This window comes from Amblyomma americanum, chromosome 4, assembly GCF_052857255.1.
Source record: "Amblyomma americanum isolate KBUSLIRL-KWMA chromosome 4, ASM5285725v1, whole genome shotgun sequence".
Lineage (NCBI taxonomy): Eukaryota > Metazoa > Arthropoda > Arachnida > Ixodida > Ixodidae > Amblyomma > Amblyomma americanum.
In genome coordinates, this window is record NC_135500.1 from 187,592,257 (window position 1) to 187,612,510 (window position 20,254).

Below are 20,254 nucleotides of genomic sequence, written 5' to 3' on the forward strand. Positions count from 1 at the left end.
CTGACCTTAAGCGCGAAAAAAGAACAGACTAAATTTTCATAGCACTTGAAATGCGACTAATTTCTTCTTTTTTTTCCTCCAGATTCTAAATAGCTTGCCGTGTAATGAGTACACTTATGGTTTTTCAACACACAGTTCGAGACACACATGTACTTGCGTGTGGGTACGAGATTCACAATGTCGTCTTGAATTCAGTTAGCATCCCCTACTTTTTCTATGGAAATTTGACAGTCGCGCCTTAGTATAGCGACAAACCCCAAATCAGTGCGATTTCTCGACTGGTTCGCGCCAAGCACGCGTTTTTTCGCATACCAAAATCGTATTTCCCGCGCTTTAGAGAGACGACGCATTGGCAAAACCCAGCGAAATTATTCGCGGGGCACAGCTGGTTTGTGATTGGCGCCGACTGGCCCTGGCGCGCCACTTTATTCGTCCTGAGAAGAAAAATACCGTGTGTGTCACATAAGATGAAGAATATTTGTTTACTGTAGAGCACGACAACGAACCGAGAACGTTATTTAACGCAACACGTCGAAATTGGCTCAAGACTACATTCCAAAGCGGACGCGGCCTTTGCGCGGGGTATGGCTGCTCGCGGATGGATACAGCCACGGTGCGAAAAACTTGTAAACACTGTTTTCCCGTTGGGAACGTGTTGCTCCGGCCAAACGGGATTTTCGGCCGTTTTGTGCCCATCGTTGTGATGATCGCCTGGTTGCCCTGTGCTGCGGTGGATGCAGAGTGAATGTTGGTTTCACTGTTTCATCCTGCCAAGATGTAGTGCGCACGGAAAAAACGAAATCTTCTGGTGTGCTCCGAGCTACCTGCCGAGTTTTGACTTGTAGGCCTAATTATTTTCACCGAGGGAAAATGGTGCTCGTCCAGCTGAAGTTCCCTGTCGCTGACTGTTTGGCCAACATGAGAGAGCACTGAGGGGCTCTGGTCCGCTCACAATGTCCAGCAAGATCGCTTCGAGGTAAGAGGCAGTCATTTTTAAAGTCCCCTTGTAATCAACCGCCCGATATCCGCGAACTAGACGGCCATGTTCCGACTTCGCTTAGGCCTAGGGGTATCTGTTTCTCGGTCGTTTTCGGGGCTGTGATCGCGTCTTATTCTTTTTACAAGAAACTGGAAGGCCGGAGGAAGGCCTGCCAGTGTCCCCCTGGCCGGGGTTTGCGTCGCCAGGTTGCAGGGCCGCGGCGCCGACTCCGAAGTTGCGCTGGCCCGACGAGTGAGACCTTGGCAGACGGCACTACGTGTTTCGGCTGTGCTCAACTCTTGCTGTTAAAAACGTATTCCGATTCGCGATTACCGGTGACTGCGCCAAGTTTGAGCAGTTGTGTCGGATGTACGCTGCTGACATTGTCGCCGGCCCGGCATTACTCACCGAGCAGACGCGTAGGTCGGCGCCACCGACCGCGCCGCAGCGACAGGACATTCAAGATGGAGCTTTAAAAGGAGTCGTTTTTGTTGTGCTCGCTAGCAGATTTATCTGTCAATGACAAGGTGTTGCGTTTCACTATAGTACAGCGCGATGTTCGTGTGCATCATTTAACACCATAAATTATCCGATTCGCGTAGTAGAGGAGCTTCATTTTGTAGCTGCGTTGGAGTGAAAGGTTGCGATCGCTGCTCGTGATTCGAACGCGGCTGTGATTCTCATCGTGTGCGATGCATCGCACGAAACAAGCTGTGCAGTTAATTAGCACACACTTTATCGAAGTCTCATTGGAGTTTAATAGCGCCTCGCGAGGGAAGAAAAATGTTCAAGCAGCGAAAACAGGGAGGAAAAAAGTGCGAACTGTGCTATTTGAAACCGGTCCAAATTCTCGTCGTAACGAGAGTCGGAGGTGGCTGGGCTTTTCGTTTTCGACGTCACCTCGCCTCTCGGAAGCGAGCACATGCACAAGAAGTCTGGGCATTTCGCGAGTCGGTCTCCTAGGCCCGACCCGGCTAGCGGTCGGGTGATGCCGGAGGCTTTTGCGAACGAGGCCTGCGGTCACAGCGTATTGCGCCGCTGGGCCGATCTCGGGGGTATCTCTGGGTGACGTTTGCTCGGCGGCACCACTTGGCGTCGGCCCGGTGCATGCCAGCCAATGGTTCCTTCGCTGTTATTCGTGTTGCTGGAATCCATACTTCGTAGTTGGGCACGCAGCGAGAGGGCTGTGGTGGCGGCGGGGGGGAAGACGAGAGGAAAGAAAAAAAATCTAGGCAGTGACCTAAATCGCGTCTCAACCGGTGTGTGGCCATGCTGAAACGACTCCTGTGCGTGTGACGTCAGGTGGCGGAGTGTGCGTTATTGGCTTCCATCAAGACACCTTGCCATCGTGGACCACCGGTCCGAAAACCATCGATCTGAGGGTTCCCGTGTGGTCCCCCGCCGTTGAAGTGGAATTCGCCGTGGGCCGGCTGTGCAGTTCTGACGTGCCTTACCTGCCTGCCTCTTCCGTTCCGTGGTCGAGTTGGTGCTTGTGGTGGAACCCATGCGTCCATGTGTATGTGTGTGTGTGCTGTGGTGAACATCAAGCCCCCTGTTTTATCTCCCTCACGTGTGATGCCTGCAGAGAGAAGGGTCTTTAATGGTGTCCTGTCTCTTTTATCCATGTTTGCTGCATCACTTGGCGTTGCACACTTTGTTCAAACACTGTCCTTTCTCTTCACGAGAGATATCACTGATGGGTATCTACAATAACATCCTTCAGTGTTTTTCATTAATCATTTCATACTGTTGATGGGTGAGTAAGGTAGCGTTTGTGTCAATTATTTGCTCTCCATACTGGTTCCTACTTAGTGCCATTTTTAGTGTGAGCAGTTCACTCTGATTTCAATTCACATTCATTCCGGCCATTTTGACATGATTGAAATTCATATATGGTAATCATATAGGAACATGGCCATTCCATTATACAAACCTGGGCATCAGACCATTGTAGTTAGTAGCAACATTGTTTTGCTTAGGGCATGCCAATCTGGGGTGCTGGGAACTGCAACAGGACACATAGGACAGCAGTGCAGATTTTAGCTGTGAAACAGAACTGTTGCCTGCACTTAAGGCTCAAGGACCTCATTCTGTCCTGATAAGTTTTGGCATTGTACCATTCAGAAACTTAAGCCTGTGCTTAATTATTCGGGGCCTTCACTTTGTTTGTGCTTCATTCTGCTTTTGCTTGCAGTCTGCAGGCTGCAGTCTCTTTCCACTTATTGTCACCTTTCAGCAGGTGTTGCTATCTATGCTGATGATGGCGAGCCATCAGTTGTATGTCATCTGCATTAGCATTTGAGACAAAGTGCTTCATTGTTGATCTTGGCTTTCATTTGTAATGCCCTGGCTGCGGCTTGTGGTGCACTTTTGATACCGATCACACTTAGATGAATTGGCATATTCTGCTTGTTTTTGTCATGGTGCATTGGAGGAGTCAACCACTTGATGACATGACTGAAGAATTCGCTCCGCATTGTTATCAGCTTTGGTTTCTGTGAGTCTTATGCATGTAATAGTCCCTCCATGAGATTAGTCACAGGGCTTCCGTAGTTTCCTCAGCGGTGGTTGTCGTGAGAGTTCATAATATGTATTTCATTACTCATTTAACAATATTAAGTGAAATGAGAAATAAATTGGGCCCAGAGGTTACGTGCAGCTGCCAGCACCATATTTTGCAATACACGCTCATAGTCTATGGTTCGTTAAAATGGAATCTGCTCATGTCCTTGTAGAATCCTTCTTCGCAGTTTGTATTGGGCAATAAAGGTTCATGGCGTTTATTTTCATGTATCCGATAGAATGCACCTTTCACTTTTGGCAGTCCAGAGATTCTCTCATTACTTTGTTGCTGAAGTGTGGAAAGTATGTTCAGGCATGGTGCTTTTCTTGTCTGTTGAATGCAGAGAGAATGTAGGAAAAAAATATGGCTTTGCTCCGCAAACGGGCTTGTTTAGGTGAGTTTTGAGGGCATTGTAGGCAGCTGCATTTTTATATTTCTGCATGTAATCCTTTCTGATGATTTGATAAGGTACCAGCTGATGTAGTTGTACCTGCCGGCATCTCATGATCTTTCGTGCTCTCAGGAAATTTCCTGAATATAAACGTCTGCAGCTTTTCTCGCATGGGCGTACACACTTTTCTTCCATGACTTCCATTCTTATGGTACACTGAGTTTCTTGGAGTCTACCTTTCATGTCGCTTTTAGTTTTTGGGTTTCAGTTTATCATTCAAGAAGCATCGGCACCACATTTCTGGGGTCTTCTCATTCTGTGTTTGTTTGTTTTTGCTGGATTTGGCGCAGTAATTATTTTATGGAACAGCACATTGACCAGTGCATGATCAACAATTAATTGTATCAGCAGTTGCATCCAGTTTCGATTTAAATTGTGAAAAGCAGCAGATATATCAATGTCAGGGGGCTTCCTGGCTTAAAAAAACAGCTGGTGGCTGTGTGGACTTACGAACTTATGTGTGGCTTTAACCCAGGTTAGCTGCTCCAGGATTTATATCTACCCTGACACATGGCACTTTGCAGAGACGTTTCTGGAACGACACTTTGTTTCACTGAAGGAGCAAAACTTGAAAGGAGTTGCAGTGTAACTAGATACTCGTTGGAGTTCTACCACAGGTTTCTTTGTAGTCCTGGACACCATGGGTGCTTGTTGTTGCTAATGGATTCTTATTTTTATGGCTGAGGTAGCACCTGTCCAAGACGGTAACTTGACAAGCTTTTATTATGGCTATAAAATGTTCTCAAGCATTGTTAGCTGCCTTTATTAGTTTTCATTTACCTTTAGATTTCTAAGTTGAATGGCGTCATGATCACATTGTTTCTTGAAGGCTGCTTGGAGGCTTCAGAGCTTTTGGAAGGCCACTTTTACTTTTAATGCCTTTTATGACTTAAAGCGCAGCGTTTATACTGGGTAACAATGTGCCGTGTGCCTTTGAATGAAAGGGCCTCATTTTAAATGGCCTCTGAGGTCCCTGTGTGAAAGGAGCATCGCTACCTGATGTCAGCATTTCTTACAGAATGGCGGAGTATGCTACATGCCATATAAACTTTTGTCAATTAAATAGCGTGCGCTAACAGGACGAACACAGGAAACATGGAGACAGAGGAAAGAAGCGCATTAAAAAAAAATTTTTTTTTTCTTTGCACTTACTTTAGGTGGAAGCAGGTGTAAGCGCAAGTCTCGTTGTCTGCCACAGGAACTCGGTAGTTTCTGCTGCGAGCCTCTTGTACCCTTTGAAGAGGGATTCAGCCAGAAAGTTGCCGTTTCCTTCATACAGCAGGATGCGGAGCCAATCGTAGTAGTATCGCACTTGTCTCCAGGCTTCAGACTTGAGAATCTTGCAGATCCTCCTGGCATGACCCCAGGAGGGCTGAAGAGCACCAAAGAGCTGTTGAATTTCCCCTGGCACAAGTCTTCGCTTCATGTAAAAGGACAAGGCACGAGAACGGTAGATTGTGGCAGCGATATGGTTCACACACACCGAAGCAGCAGCTTGCCTGGGTTGAAGACACATAAAAGAACCCGTAGTAGAAAATATATGCTGTAGTAGAACTTTCCGACGGGCTACTTGGTACATTTCTATTAAATAGCGTGCGCTAACAGGACGAACACAGGAAACTTGGAGACAGAGGAAAGAAAGGCAGCCAGCTAGCCTGTCAGAAAGTTGTATAAACTTTTGTCGTGCCATTGCAAATGCTTCGGGGAGGCTGTAGTTCTCAGCCAATTGTGTAGCCCTTGAGAACAAATTGAGACTTGTGGGTCTGTTTTGCTACTGGTACCTGTGCAAGGGCTTGAACCAAATACTATAACCGAGAGATATAATCACATGGATGTCCTGATACTTATGGTTTCTAGACTTTGAGGTCCACATTTTTAAGCGAGTGCCGTATTTACTTGCATAACGAATGCACTCCAACCTTCGGCTGTCAAAATGCATAGTTTTTCTCCCGTTGTGTAATAATAAATGCATGCCTTTCTTTTGGGCTGCCACGGTTGCTGAGTGGTTATGGTGCTCGGCTGCTCACCTGACGGGACGCGGGTTTGATATGGTCGCGGCGGTCGCATTTCGATAGAGGCGAAGTGTAGAGGCCCGAGTACTGTGTGATGTCAGTGCACTGTAAAGTGCCCCGGGAGGTCGAAATTTCCGGAGTCCTTCACTATGGCGTTCCTCATGACCCGTGTCACTTTGGGAGATTAAGCCCCGTAAACCAACTAACCTTTCCTCTGGCTTGCAGCCTACAATGATGATAGTGAACAAGCAGGCGCCCTTTTTTTTTAATAGCAAAACAGCTGCACAATAATATCAAGCACCATCTCTTCAATGCAGAGACTACTATACCTCACCCTACAAGGTGAATAGTAAATAAGCATGTTCTGTAAGTAATATGAGAGCCAATAGAGACCATGCCTGCTCACAAAGGGTTGCTCTGTTCGATCTACCATATTAATGATTGTGGAAACTTATTCTAGCTGTGCATCGTGCTGAATACTGTAAGTTGTGCTAGAGAAAATTGTAGTTGTGGTCTCTTTGGGCAGAGTTATGGGCTGCTACATGAGTTATAGGTGCGGGTTTATGTAAAAGTTCCTGAATAAGTTCTCGAGCACGAAAACTGTGCCGAAGATAATGCTTTACTTTATTTAGGAGAGTCATAAAAGGTGCAGTACATATTTATTGCACGAGACTGCTTTTTTCCCCTTTTTTTTTCAGCTTACAGTTTTTATGAACATTTACCTTGCCTAATGAATGCACCCCAAAATTTCTGAGATTTTTGGGAAAAAAGCTGCATTCATTATGAGAGTTAATAAGGTTCATGGTGGTGGCACCTGAGGCAGCAATAAATTAATTGACTTTAATGTGTTCCAGTCACTTCAAGGGCTATAGAAGGAAGGGCTGACACATAGCAGTAAAAGATGGAAATACTGATGGCACCAATTCAGTAACATTTACAGTTCCTGGCACTTTTGCAAAACGAAGAGGCAAATTAGCATACTGTCTTAATAAGGTCCCATTAAACAGTGTTGTTCTGTAAAAGCATAAATCAGAACCATACAAGCTGCTTGTTATGCAGCGATAATTTCTGTGGCATGAATGGTGTTGTAAATGAATTGGAGGTTTAGGATTCTTGAACATGCATGCAGCATCAGGATCTGAGGAGGGTGTACTTTCGTATTTTTATTTAGCATGCTATGCACGGAATGTATTAAGCTTTCATTTACTGTTTAAGTATAAAGCTCTACACACCCCATTTTACGACAAAAATAAGTCTGAAGAAATACATGGCTTAAAGGGACACTGAGGAGAAATTGAAGTTGGCTTGTATCGATAGAATAGCAGCTCCTGATCACAAAAACGCCACTCTTACTGAAAACAAAGCTCTTGTAATGTAGAAAATAGCAAGAACCAAAATACAGGTATCGCCGCCACAGGCCAATCTCGCAAGTACAAGCGTGATGACTTCCTAGGACAACAGGCGGCACCTTGGAGGAGTTCTCCTTACTTCATGGATGTCGCGAATCTCTGAGGCTGGCAAAGGAAGGTTGCGCACCGAACCGCTAGCCGTCAGAAATCACGGAGTCTGCATTTACGTCACGTGTCACGTCGCTCCGTTCTAAGACGTCATAAGAGTTGCCGTGGCGTCATAAGAGTTCCCTGAGTTTGAATCAGAGCGGCGGGAAAAACTTTTTCATCTTCGAATCCAAATTTCTTTGAAATAAATGCATCTTTCGTGCCCGGACAAGCGGCAACGAAGCCATGAAATGCCAAACTATCAGATTTTGCTAAGAATAAAAAATTGATAGAGTTCTCCTCATTGTCCCTTTAAATGGAACTGCCTCCTCCAAAAGTCACCCATAAATCTGCCGCTTGTTGTGTTCTCTTTGTATTTATCATTAAGAGGTCACTTTTATTGCAATTACCAAGGCAAAGCTATAGCATTCTGCTCACATTTTAGTAAAAATGATACCTGAACAATGTTGTCCTGGCAAGGTAAAGATGACTACAATAAATGACAGATTAGGTAAAAAGCGGTACCGTGAAGATAGTAGGTGTGTCTTAAAACTGTGTAGCCGCACTGATGAGCCCTTGAAGTGGTCAACAAATAAATTAGTTATAAGAAGCATAAAATTTTATACATTGTACAAGAAGTATGCAAATTGAGCTCGGCAGCAGGTGTCTTCGGTAGTAGAGAAGTTATTTTTCAACTTATGTTGTGTGTTCAGTGATGTTGTCGTCAACATCATAGCTCTGTGCATTATCCGAAGGAATGGTCTAAGAAATTCTATCTTGCTGTTGTTGATGGCTCCTGAAGTCTGGCCTCTTACATAATGAATAAACATTGTAGCTGGTCATTGGATGCCACTCTGTCAGCATCTGCAATCGTCTCAGAGACAAGCAGTAATGATTACACAGCCCAATAAACCTATTTCATCCTTCAATATTCTGGCGATGATCCCTACATAGGCTGGCCACCCATTTGCTGTTTTACACTGCGGTGAAATTATTCCTAAAAACTAGGGGTGTGCAAATATTCGGAACTTTGGATGCCAAATCGAATATCCTCGTATTTGATTATTCAAACGAATCAAATAGTGTATGATCAAAATTATTGGAAATGAATCGAATATGCTTTCATGTTTTCAAATACTTTTGGAATAATTGGCATGAAGTTCTAACAAGGCCCGCCGTATTTTTCTTCCATGACTATTCCAAAAACAGGGACCATACATGCCACGTTACCATGCTGTCGCGATCGGTATGCTTGGGATGGAGGGTTCAGCACTGCGGCGATTTCAATTCATGTGGCGGTGTTCGTAATCCTCATACATGGCCTCAGAGATTGGACAAAGCAGCAGGGCCCAGGCAGGTTCAGCCCCAGATGCCATGCCTCATACAGAAGCTCTTGCCCGTCTCATGCACTGAGAAGTGCTGCTAGTTTATTATCTGCCATTATCAACAGCAAAATGTACTTTTCCTACCAGCATAACATGCCACTGATAAAGTTAATTCACTGACTTCGTGTTGCGACCCCCCAGTTGGGATCAGTTTACCTTCTTTTAACAGACACTGCTGTAACTGCGAAAGCAGTGCTTCGCTGTTACTCACGATTGCTCATTGAATATTTGCACTAGCATTGAATATTAGTCAGAATATCCGATTCATATTCGATTCGGTTATTAGCTAAACTCTTCGAATTCTATCTGGCAGCAGAGCTACACTATTCATATTCGATTCGGTTCGGAAGAAGTACTATTCGCACAGCTCTACTAATTATAGAGGCCCGTGTACTGTGCGATGTCAGTGCACTTTAAAGAACCCCAGGTGGTCGAAATTTCCGGAGCCCTTCACTACGGTGTCCTTCATAGCCTGAGTCGCTTTGGAAAGTTAAACCCCCATAAACCATAAAAATGGAAGACTGGCCTGTAGATGTATGCCGTAGTCATTAACAGTACCTGTGCTATTTGTCAGTGTGTGAAGGCGTGAAGAGATTTCTTTACTGAGGATTGGAAAAAGCAAAGTTCAGGTGGATGTTTGGTTCGCTTTGTTGTAGCTAGGAGGAAGGGAAGGAGGAATGCAGACAAGGTCAGCACGTCTTCGCAGCACTGACATGTCAGTATGTGTGGCCAGGATTTTACTGTTCACTCCTCTGAAGGCAGTGATTCGCATTTCGCATTCAAGAATCCGGTTCAAAATGCATGGCCTTCTGTCAGGATTTCGGGCTTTAGTTACACAGTAAACTGCAATCTTGACAGGAGTGCAATGTAATTTGACTTCTTCACTTTTTCTTAGTCTTGGCCATAATTTTGGTTTGTATCCACAGGTCCTAACTCTTTTCTATACTTTGTGGTTGTTTCACTTTGAGCGTTAGAAATTTATGTGGACTGGCGTGTAGTGCAGTCTGCTGATGTTGACCAAGAGTGACCTTAGATGAGATGTCACCGGTGGAGGTCATCGTTGTTTCCAGCGGGACATTTTCACTCTTCATGCTTGTTTAAAGCTGCTAGTCATTCTTACTGATCTGCCATGGTTTTGTTGTCGGTATTGGTTTGCAGTATGTGCTGTGCGAAATTGTTCGTGCTACTAGTCGGTGAGTTTGTTTGTTGTACTTTTAGATTGAAATTGCCTTTAGTGGTTGCCCAGTTTTGGGACGTCATGAAATGAAAGTCCACTCTGACTACAGTCCACTTTCATTAACACAAAGCTCGAAGGAACCACTTGTTTGAATCCTGAAATTAAAAGTAACACTAGCAAGACAAAATTGTCTTCATGAAAATGTGCCTCATAAATGACATCCTCTTTTCTGTCTTTACTCTGAACTTGTAGTAGTAATCTCCACTCGTTTGTTTGTGGAGATCATCATTGGCTGCTGCGTCTGCTCCAGGACAAAGAACTCTCAAATTGATCTCCAACTATGCCTGCTTTGTGCCAGATGAGGCCAAGTACCTAGTACCAGTTAATTTCCTATGCTCATCACTCCATATCAAGACGGTGCACTTAAAAACTATGCTGCCTCTCTTGAGATCTTATTGTCCTTTTGAATAAGTTCCTTGCAGGTGTCCTTTGTTCTTCATTGTTCAAGTTGATGGAAAAAAAGAAAGCATTAATGTCACGATACTCTTTGCCAAACTTGGTTTGGCTTGGTCGGTTGGAACTCGTTCCATCTTTAGTGCTTGATGACTAACAACTGCCCTTACATATGCAGAGACAATAATTGGCAATGAGGTGACAGAGAAGTCAGTGATGTGGGGAAAATGGCATAAAGCCTTCCTGAGCAGTGGTTATAAATAGCTAGCTGTGGCTTTATAGTTATAATTGCCACTTTTTCCTGCATTTCTGAACTACTCTTTTAACATGCAAATGCTAGGTCCATACATCACATCGTTCATAAGCAGCATTCCATCAGTGCTTATATTCAATGGCCCATTGCTTAAAAAGCTTCACGCTATGTATGTAGCATTGTGTGAGGAAGTTAAACTTTTGATTTACTGAGAGAGTCATTTTGATTAAGTTTCTTTTTATGAAAGGGAGACGTAATGTGATAACTGGAATTTGGAGTTCGGACTTCCATTGTTGTCACTCATACAGCTGTTTAAATGTTGCACCTTAGGTACATGTGGCACATGCACTGCAACATGGCCTGGAACATTGTTGTACCAGTTCCTCTCTGTCGTGCTGTAACTTCAGGGGCAGAATGGCAACGGCCCAACATACTGTAGGCCTGCGTGGTACGCATGTGAGCGTCACAAGTGAGGTTAGTGCTTGTGGGGATGGCGGTTGTTAGCCATGTGACCGTCCTGCCATTGAGTCCATAGAAACCTTCCGTGGGCTAGCTCACCTGCGGTATAAATTTTCACTACCGCTGTCTTCTCAAATCTTTGCTTATCCCTGTCGTCCTGTTTTACCATGCAGTTTTCTGTTGGGTTCTGCTTTTTTTTTTTTATTCTAGTTTTCACTAACCTCTTTTGCTGATCACAGAGCTGCATATGTTTTGCTGTGTTTGCAGTGCACCTATTTCCCAGACAGTAGCAGTGAAACAAGCATCTGCATGTAAAATATGAGGTGAATACATATTTATGCGAACGCTGAGAATCAGCATAGCCAGGTAAAAAATGTAAGGGCTTTTCACAATATCATGCAGTTTCCCTACTGTTGAACTTCATGCATTAGTTGTCGCCAATGAGTTGCTCTTTCCTCATTTTAGCACAAAATGGTTCCTTTGATGCAAATGTAGTTAGTAGCTTTCTGTAGTGTTGTCAAGGTAACTTATGCCTGTCCTCTTGTGTTATTGAGGTTGTGTATGTTTATGGTTTAGGCAGGTTCAACATCCCAAGGCGACTCAGGCTATGAGGGACGCCATAGTGAACGGCTTCGAAAATTTCGACCACCTGGGGTTCTTTTAATGTGCACTGACATTGCAGGGTACACAGGCCTCTAGAATTTCGACTTCATCGATATTCGACTGTCACGGCCGGGATTGAACCTGTGTGTTTCGGGTCAGCAGCCAAACGCCATAGCCACTGAGCCACCTTGGCAGGGAGCTTGTGAATGTGTCTGACAAGTGTAGTACCCTACAACTATGATGGTATCTTTTATGAGCTTCCTGTTCATTTCCTACAGAATTTAGTGTTTTTTCTATCCCTTTGCTCATGTGATAGTTCAGGTGCTTACCATGAAACAGTTACTATGCATTTGCTTTTCCATAACCTCCCCTGCCCTCCTTTCCCTACTTATGTTTTACTAGCTTTTGCATTACATGAAGCTATTCTAAAAACCTTTGTGATACACTGTGCTTGCTGACTTTGTTACCAGGAAGACATGTTGCTTCTCGCTGTCGCTGCTGTAGATTTTATGGGTACTGTCAGTGCATCAGCTTCCTTCCTTCATGCTCAGCCTGTGGCAAGGGTAACTGATGCTTATCAAAATTTATCTGTGACTGTCATCCACATAACTGCGCATGTCGTTTGAGCTTTTAGTGTTGTGGTTATGTCATGGTTCCGTCCTGCTTTTTCGGTCTGGCCAAAAATGGCAGTGATTCTAACGTGTCAATCCCATAATGACGCTGACCGCAGCGGTGGCCAAGTGGTTGAGCATCCGCCTCGCATGTGGGAGGTGCGGGGTTCGATCCCCAGTGCCGCCGGGTACCCACCGATGATACAATGGGTACAAGCTTTCCCCTGGTCTGGTGCTCCGCTTATTTAGTGTGAAATGCTTGGGAAATGGGTCTTTGACCCCAACTTGAGAAGTCGAAAATACCTTGTGCCATGGCGCTCTTTGGCCATAGATGCCCTTGCGCCATAAAAATCCAATCCAATCCATAATGATGCTAGCGAAATTCAGTGCGGTCGACAGCTGTGCGCTGTGCTTCTCAAAGGTTGCGACATTATGCTCACGGACATCTCGGTGTTGTTTGTGGAAATGATAGCCTTTTTGATGTATAGGCGCCTGGCTTTACATATTATTCCACAGATGGCTCAAGAACTTTCTCATGTCCAGACTGCATTCTTTGTCTGGAATCCTTATGCGCACACTGCGCAGCTGCTTTGCAGTTTCTGCCTCACTTCGGGGTCGCCTTTTGTGCTTCTCAAAACATTGTGGTACGTTGTGAGTTGTTCAATCCTCATTTCTCTCTCTCACCATTTCTTTTCTCGAATTTCAGGATATTTCTTGTTCTTGGTGTTTCTGTTCGCGTTGTTCTCCAGGGGGTTTAACTGCATGACCTCTCTCCCCAGGCTCACCTCTACCCTCCTTTTTTGCTCTTTCATATGAAGTGAGTCGCATTTGATTGCGACGTGTGAAGCGTCAAAGCCAAAGCTGATGAAAGACTGCGACGGTTGCGCCCGTAATAATTTCCGGATTGACCTTGTCTTCGACCTTGACAGCATTATTTCTGATACTGCTAGCCAGGCAGTGGTTTCGTGCTGACGTGAATGAAGGCTTGTAGTGCTTGGTCAGAGGACGTGTGAACAACTTTCGTGCGGCCGTTATCGGTTCGAGCCCCCCCACCCCCCTCCCCGGCCGTCTGTCCAGTGAACCATGTACCTGTGCGTAACGCCCCTGTACGCTCGTGTACACAGGCGGGCTTCGCGCGCAATTGTCGCCACCGAGCAGCTGTTGCTGCTAGCCGTCGGCGCTGCCGGCGTCGTCGGTCGCGCGGGCCCGCTATCTAAGGGCGCGCGCCGCTGCTGGTCAGAAGCCCTGCAGGCTACCCTTATCTCGTCGTCCGGGCCGGTCTTATCACCTCGCCGACCTCGCGTCTAGCGATGCCGACCGATGCGCGCGGTACAAAGGCGAGGCATGGGGCGGTCGCGTGCCGTGTAGTACACCGTGGCACCCACTAGCGTTTGGCACCAGCACTGTTATACACGTAACGTATGGTCATGCCGAAGTAACTTCGCTCATGCAAACGTCGACGTTTAGGATACCTGTGTGTTGATTGATATCCTCGAAACGGGAGCACACACGGGACAGGCATGGACCATGTTGTGTGTCACGAGGGCCGTTTACCAGAGCGGTCCTGTTTGACGCCACCGCTGTTGTCGTAATGCGTAGATGCGCAGCATTTAAAATAGCTCTGCGATGTCAGTACTCTCCAGTTTCAGAGTTCTCGTTTTGGTATTCTCCGCCGCGAAAGCGTCCACATTCAATTAGCCCCTATTGACGTTCTGGCGAAAGCGGAAAACAGTAGACAGTTTTAGCTGTGCGTACGCAAAGAGTTAGCGTACGCGAGGAGTTTGCGGGGACGGTAGTGCGCATGCGCAGAACGCAAGCGCAAGCCTTGCGTCTTGCGTACGGTAGCCTTGCGTACGGTAGCCAGCGGAGTTTGCGTTGCGGCGCTTGCGTGGCTTGCGTACGCTAACTTTGACAAGATGGCGGCGCCCTGCTCGCCCGCTTCGGAATAAATACATGTCGCCGCTGGATTCTTCGACGCAATAGCTCGCTCAAATGGTAGCGGTTCGCTTTTATTTCGCCTAATCTTGCCCACACGTAGTGGTATAAGCGATAACTAGCCCCTGTTTTTCAGATAATTTGGCGATCTACAAGCTCCTAGGCCTAACTATATTCAGTGTGTTTTCCTCGTAGCAACGACACCTGGCGAAGCAGTTTTCTAACTTTTAGCCAGATCTTGCATTTTCTTCGGTTTGCATAGTTTTTCTTCTTGGAACAAAAAAGGCTCCCAATACACTCACAGTAGTTATCAGTAATCACGGATGAAATTTTCTTCAACAGAGCGTTGATGTGGTTTGACTTCTTGTCACTAGATGGCGCCACGTGCGCTTGAGGGACGCTACGGCACGGTCAGCTAAAACTATACTTCGGAGCGGACAGCGTAACGCACGCAGCGCCGTAGCTCTTTGGGTACGCAAGCACTTGCGTACGCACAGCTAAAACTGTCTAGTGTCGCGTTTCGCTCGTGCTCGTATTTTTGGGAAGAGGGGTCGGTTACAAGTCCACGCCTTTCTGAGCGCTATGACCTGGTACGCGCGTTTGTCAGTCGCGTCCTGTGCATAAATAAGCTAATGCCCCCCGATGGCCCAATGCCGAAGGTATGTCGAGTTCGACAGCCCGCGGCTGCTGTTCCGCCGAGCCGGCGGGAGCTCTTCGACGCTGTTCGAAACGCGCGAAACCTTACCTTCCGCGCGTGCTCCGAGGCGCGCGTCTGGTCGGCGGAAGCGAGCGTCCACGGAGAGCTGAAGCGCCGCGCGGCGTCAGGTATCACCGCGGGTAATCGATAGCCGTTTTGCGGCGTATCAAGTAGTTATTCTATGTATCCGTCTCCTTCGTATCCCGTTTCGCACTCGGCTGCCTAGGCAATTGGAGCGAATTTTCCGGTCATTTCGTCTTTTTTGAAGCGAAAGCTTCACTACGCTGCCCCTCGTAACGGTTTCGCGGTGCTTTCTTGCGGTTTTGGCCTTCAAGTGAGCCAGAGGTCAAACCCCCTTACGGCGCGGTTCGGGTGTCCACCGATATATGTGTGTGAGACAGTTACTACGCCATTTCCTTTCCTCAAAACCGGTTCGGGTGTCCATCGATATATGTGAGGAAGTTGCTGCGCCATTTCCGTTCCTCAAAACCAATTTTAAAAACCGATCTTCAGTTTTCTTCGAAAGCAAAGGAAAGGCGCATAACTGGCTTCCTCGGATGGTGGACACCGCAGTCGCGCTTTAAACTACGTGGCGGTAGTGACAGATGTGCGCTGAATGCGTTGGCATTCACAACGTTGTAGCAGAAACGCAGGCACTGAAGACCGTCGGCGGTCTTTGTGTTCATTGGCGTTGGCCTCGCTTATTATTGTGAGGAAAGCAAGAGGGCTTAACTGTCTCCCTGGGACAGTGGACGCCTCAATCGCGCCTTGAGGTACGTGGCGGGGGTGAGAGAGGGAGAGAGATGTGGGCTGCATGCATGAACAACGTCGTGGCAGACAGGCGCCGCTGCAGCAATAAGCCGCAGCGTTCATTGGGTGACCAACCTCTCGCGATCAACCATTAACCACCTAGCAGGGCGGGCGCGTTGCCTATCCAGTGTGCGGAACGCACTCAGCGTTAGAGGCCAAGCCAGGTCCACTTACACAGCTTTCGCTCTCTAACTAGGTTCAGCAGTAGTTGAACCGCAAGAAATTTCTACTCCGGCTTTTGAGGGTTGGAACCGTAATCACGGGCAATCCGGAGTAGTAGCAGCCTGTACAGCTACTACAACTGCAGGGATAAGATGGCCGCAGCCAGGCACAAGACAGGATTAACTGGAGGGATTTGGAGGCAACCTTCGTCCCGCAGTGGACGTGGTTGTGTTGATGATGGTGCAGTTAAAAGCACTTCTTTAAGGTAATCACATGCTAAAGCGACAGCGAGTCGCTACGCCGTTCGCTGCTGAAGAGCAAAATTTGCATGGTGGGTTTAGTTTAACTCGATCCGTGGAGCTGCGGGTCTGAGCGCAGCTGTCGTTTGGCTCTTTTCGTTTTTGCTACCCGCTCCTCTTCCAGGACGGGGTTGTAAATTTACCGCAGCGTACAAGTGTCCTGTCTGTCAGTCATGTGTGCACGTGCCTGATGTTGCTCACCTTTTCGGGTGCATTGAGCCCAATTCTAATCTTGTCGTGTCGGCGTTTCTGGCAGCAACGCGTACTGAGCGTCCTGCGTTTGTGCGTAATGTTTTGAATCAAAAGAAGGCTAACTTTAAGATGAACGAATTTTCTACCTTGGTGAGTGTCGTGTTTTGAATCAAACGAAGCAGAGGGCACTGATCTCTGGTTTGCAGAGTTGTTTACCGCTGAGTGTGGCTGCATCTAGGAAGACTGTTAACGGCCCTGTACGGTGCGGGTACGCGGGCGCCGTGGTTTACAGCCGTGTCCTTTACTTGAAACAGCATAATGTTGTGCACTCTGCGTCCAAAACAAACGCGCCTTTTAAACGCGTAGCACTTGTGTAAGGCCGATCCCTTCTGGCTGTTCTGTGTTGCCTCGGTAGGATACAACGCTATCCCGGTGGGCGTGGAAAATAAGGAAGAACGAGTTGAAGGTGGTGGCCTCCGTAGAACGCACGATCTGCTATATGGACTCCGGCGCCCAATCTGATACACGTCTAGGGTCTTTGTCAAAAGCGTACAGATCAAAAGTTTCGCTTCTGAGACGCGCAGTGACGCCTGTAGCTCCAGTGGAAGTCTTAAGCGCCAGAGGATCGAGCAACAGCGTTACTCTCAGCTTGGGAAATATACTATTCAGAACATTGGCGAGGCTTATCGAGCCGCACTGCATGGCGCGGAAGCAAGCACCGTGGGCCGTATGTTTTTCAGGCAGAGCTGTACATCCTATGAATTCATTTTCTTTCCCGCCTTTTACCTTTATTTGCATTTTTATTTTTAAATATTTTTCCCCTGATCTTTGGGCCTGGAAGTGTACCTATACCGAATGCGCACTTTAAAACTAACTCCAAGCCCGGCATCTCGGCGAAATTGAGGAGCCGCTCGCTTGCCCGAGGTGCGTGTTTCCTCCTCTGCTTGCAGTGACGTGGAAGAAGTGTGCCGGCGGTTACGTCGGCGTATACACCCTGTCTAGCGTCATAGAGCGGTCCCTTAGTAACTCTGCTAAATGTGCTCAGACAAGTGTGTTTTTGCTCTTCTCCCTTCTCTCTTTGCAGACGTCTCGCATGTGGGAACCCAGGAAGTAAGCATGCCACTTTTTAACCCGCTGTCGCAACTTGTCGGCGCGCTTCGCCCGACGGAGCCCTCCAATTAACGCTGGCCTAGTTAGCAAGCAGGTGATGAACCGGCGCATACGCATAGCGGGACCGCGTGACAGCGGTGTCAAGAAACGCGTGCAGAGACCGTCTGTATAAAACGTTCGCGCTATGTATTCCGTTTACGTTGTTCCTTGCATAATCGTTGAGTTTCGGGGGAAAAAAAAACGTTTGTGGGCCTTTTCATTTCATTGTTCTGTGCTCGCGAGTTGTGTAAACTACCTTTCAGCATTTCGGTGCCATCTCTTATTCCAAAACCTTAACCGGTAATGTAAAGAAAAACAAAGAGTGGTTGCGATTCTTGGGATGCAGTCGCCGCTGCCTTTTCGTTGCGAAGAGGAGGGTGTAGTGTAGGCGACGTTGCGTCACCGCTCGCACCCAGCGTAGGTTCTCGCTCTTTTTAAAACGGTGCAGTTTTGTGGAGGCTAGGATTGGTGCCTTCGGATCGAGGGGTTGAAATTGAGCAAGTGTTTCGCTCCTGTAAGAGTGGCATCGACCAGTGCCGGTTTAACTTTTCGTTAGTGCTAAGCCGGGTTCAGCTCGATGTTGCTTGGCCTACTATTGACCGAACAGCGGATTTTAGAAACAATGTATGCATTACGGAGTGATTACTCAGTAGCGTCCACCAGTGAGCTTGCCGTATATACGACTACGAAGGAAAACTGTGCAGTTTCCTCGGAAGCTTCGCATTTGAAGTAAAATTCGTCCTCGTCCGGGGACAGGTGGTCGCTTTTGAGTAATTACACCCTAATTGAAAGCTGCTCCACCTGGGGGGGAGGGGGGGGGTTACTCCTAAACAGATTGGATTAATTTATGAAGTGCAGTATGTGTCAACCAGCTGCCCTGACAGCAGTACGTTCACATGTGAAGCAGTAATATGTGTGATCACCTCCTTATTCTCGTTTTACGGATGACCAGTGACGCAATTATAGCGACGTGGGAAAACCAACGGGACGGAATATTAAAATGGCCCATAGAGCAATCATATTCATAGGTTTCACGTAAGTTGTATATGCAGTGGGACCGTTACGACTGTTTCTGATTTTGTTTTGCCACGTGGTCAAGCCTTCACGAGACCGCCGTTTTAACGCAACACGGGTACAGCCCTCTCGCTACAGCGGTCTCCCCGAGCAGCACTTGCGTGCGACTGTGCTGCCTCCGTTTGGCGCTCGGGAGCATCAATCGTCGCCCAGCCGCCGGCGATTAGAGTGACTCCACCGACGATCGGTTGGTGTTTGTGCTTGGGAGGCGTACGGTTCCAAAACACTTTTTTTTTTCCTTTTCATTTCTCCTGCGCTCCTTACTCAACAGGAGCGGCGTCGCCGTTTTCTGTAGTGATCATCTCGTGTATTAACTGTGGACGTGTCGGTGGTTACATATTCCTTGGAAATGTCTTGCGGATCCGGTGTGTACAGTTTGCCCGTGCGCTGTGTTGCGCTGCTCAACATGCGCCAACCCTAGTTTCCTCCCCCCCCCGACTTGTCCGTCCGTCCCCCTGTCCCTGTGGTCGCGCTGGTCGACCGAGACAGCGCCGCGTTGTGAAATGCGCCGGATGAATTTTTGTTCTTTTTGCTCCTTCGCCAACGCGGTCTCTTCGCGTCCTGCGACGGTTGTTGCCCAAGCGCGGCAGTCTTGCGTCCAGCCTTTTGCCGCGGCTGCGGTCTGGCTCCTTCCCTTGCACCTCCTCCTTTCCCGGGCGCTCCTTTTGTGGGAGCTGTTCGTTGACGGCGACCGAGGTAGAGGGAGCGACGCGTCGGGCCTCGTTGATCGAGTAGCGAGGTCTGCCTGTCTTCCACTGGGCTGCTTTTTTCTTCTTTTTTTCCCCTGGTGGTTGAGACGTGAAAAACAGCCTCGGCCTTTTCACCAATACTGTCTGCTCCGGAAGTTTACGCATCCGAGATCTGGTTTAGGATCCGAGAACTCTGCTGTCATCGGGCCTTTTCTGTGATTTGGTTTTGACTGTAGCGCACTACATTTTGCCCAACGTGGCGGTTGACGATTGTCTGTTGTTGCAACTAAAGCCCCTCCCCGCCCCCTTCCTTCCTCCGTGTACTCTTTTGTCGTTAATAGTGTGCACCGAAGCCGGGGCTGGCGGCAGCTGATTATAACGCGTCGAATTGACTCACTTGTTCGCACGTACGAATAGTCCGTGCTGCATCGTGTCGTACCTTACCGTATCGTCGCCTACCGAGATTGGTGGGCCTTCGTGCGCCGCACGGTTTTTTGCGAGACGTTCGTGAAGGCTGTGGCGCAGTTGCCTCAGAAACGTGCGAAGGAGGCAGAATTTGTATTCAGGGGTTTGACGAACGCGTCCCTCTTCCACCGTTGTTCGTTACTTGAGGAAACAGGGGTAGATTTCTGACTGCGAAAAAGGAAGCTGAACAGTGTTGCGGATCCGCGGAGGCGTTGCACAGAAATACCTTATCTGCGTCGCCGTATTTATCGCCGCTTATCGTTGCCGGGACGGAAAGCAAACATTTTGAGTATCGCAGCGAAGGCTGTCTGTCTCGTGTGTTTCGCCAGTCCGATTTGTC

At 47.5% G+C, this 20,254-nt stretch overlaps 1 protein-coding gene across 2 annotated transcripts in view; it reads left to right on the plus strand.

The window, feature by feature from the left end:
* The first annotated feature begins 408 nt into the window (after positions 1-408).
* Positions 409-20,254, plus strand: part of lilli (AF4/FMR2 family member lilliputian) — a 239,161-nt gene continuing 219,315 nt past the window's right edge. The window contains exons 1-2 of one of the 2 annotated variants that reach the window (XM_077662608.1): positions 876-976; positions 17,622-17,647. In XM_077662608.1, coding sequence (XP_077518734.1) covers positions 17,631-17,647 — 17 coding nt within the window. In that variant the 5' untranslated portion in view covers positions 876-976; positions 17,622-17,630. Of the gene's footprint in view, positions 977-17,621; positions 17,648-20,254 lie in introns of both variants that reach the window. The other variant, XM_077662607.1, reaches the window with a different exon arrangement.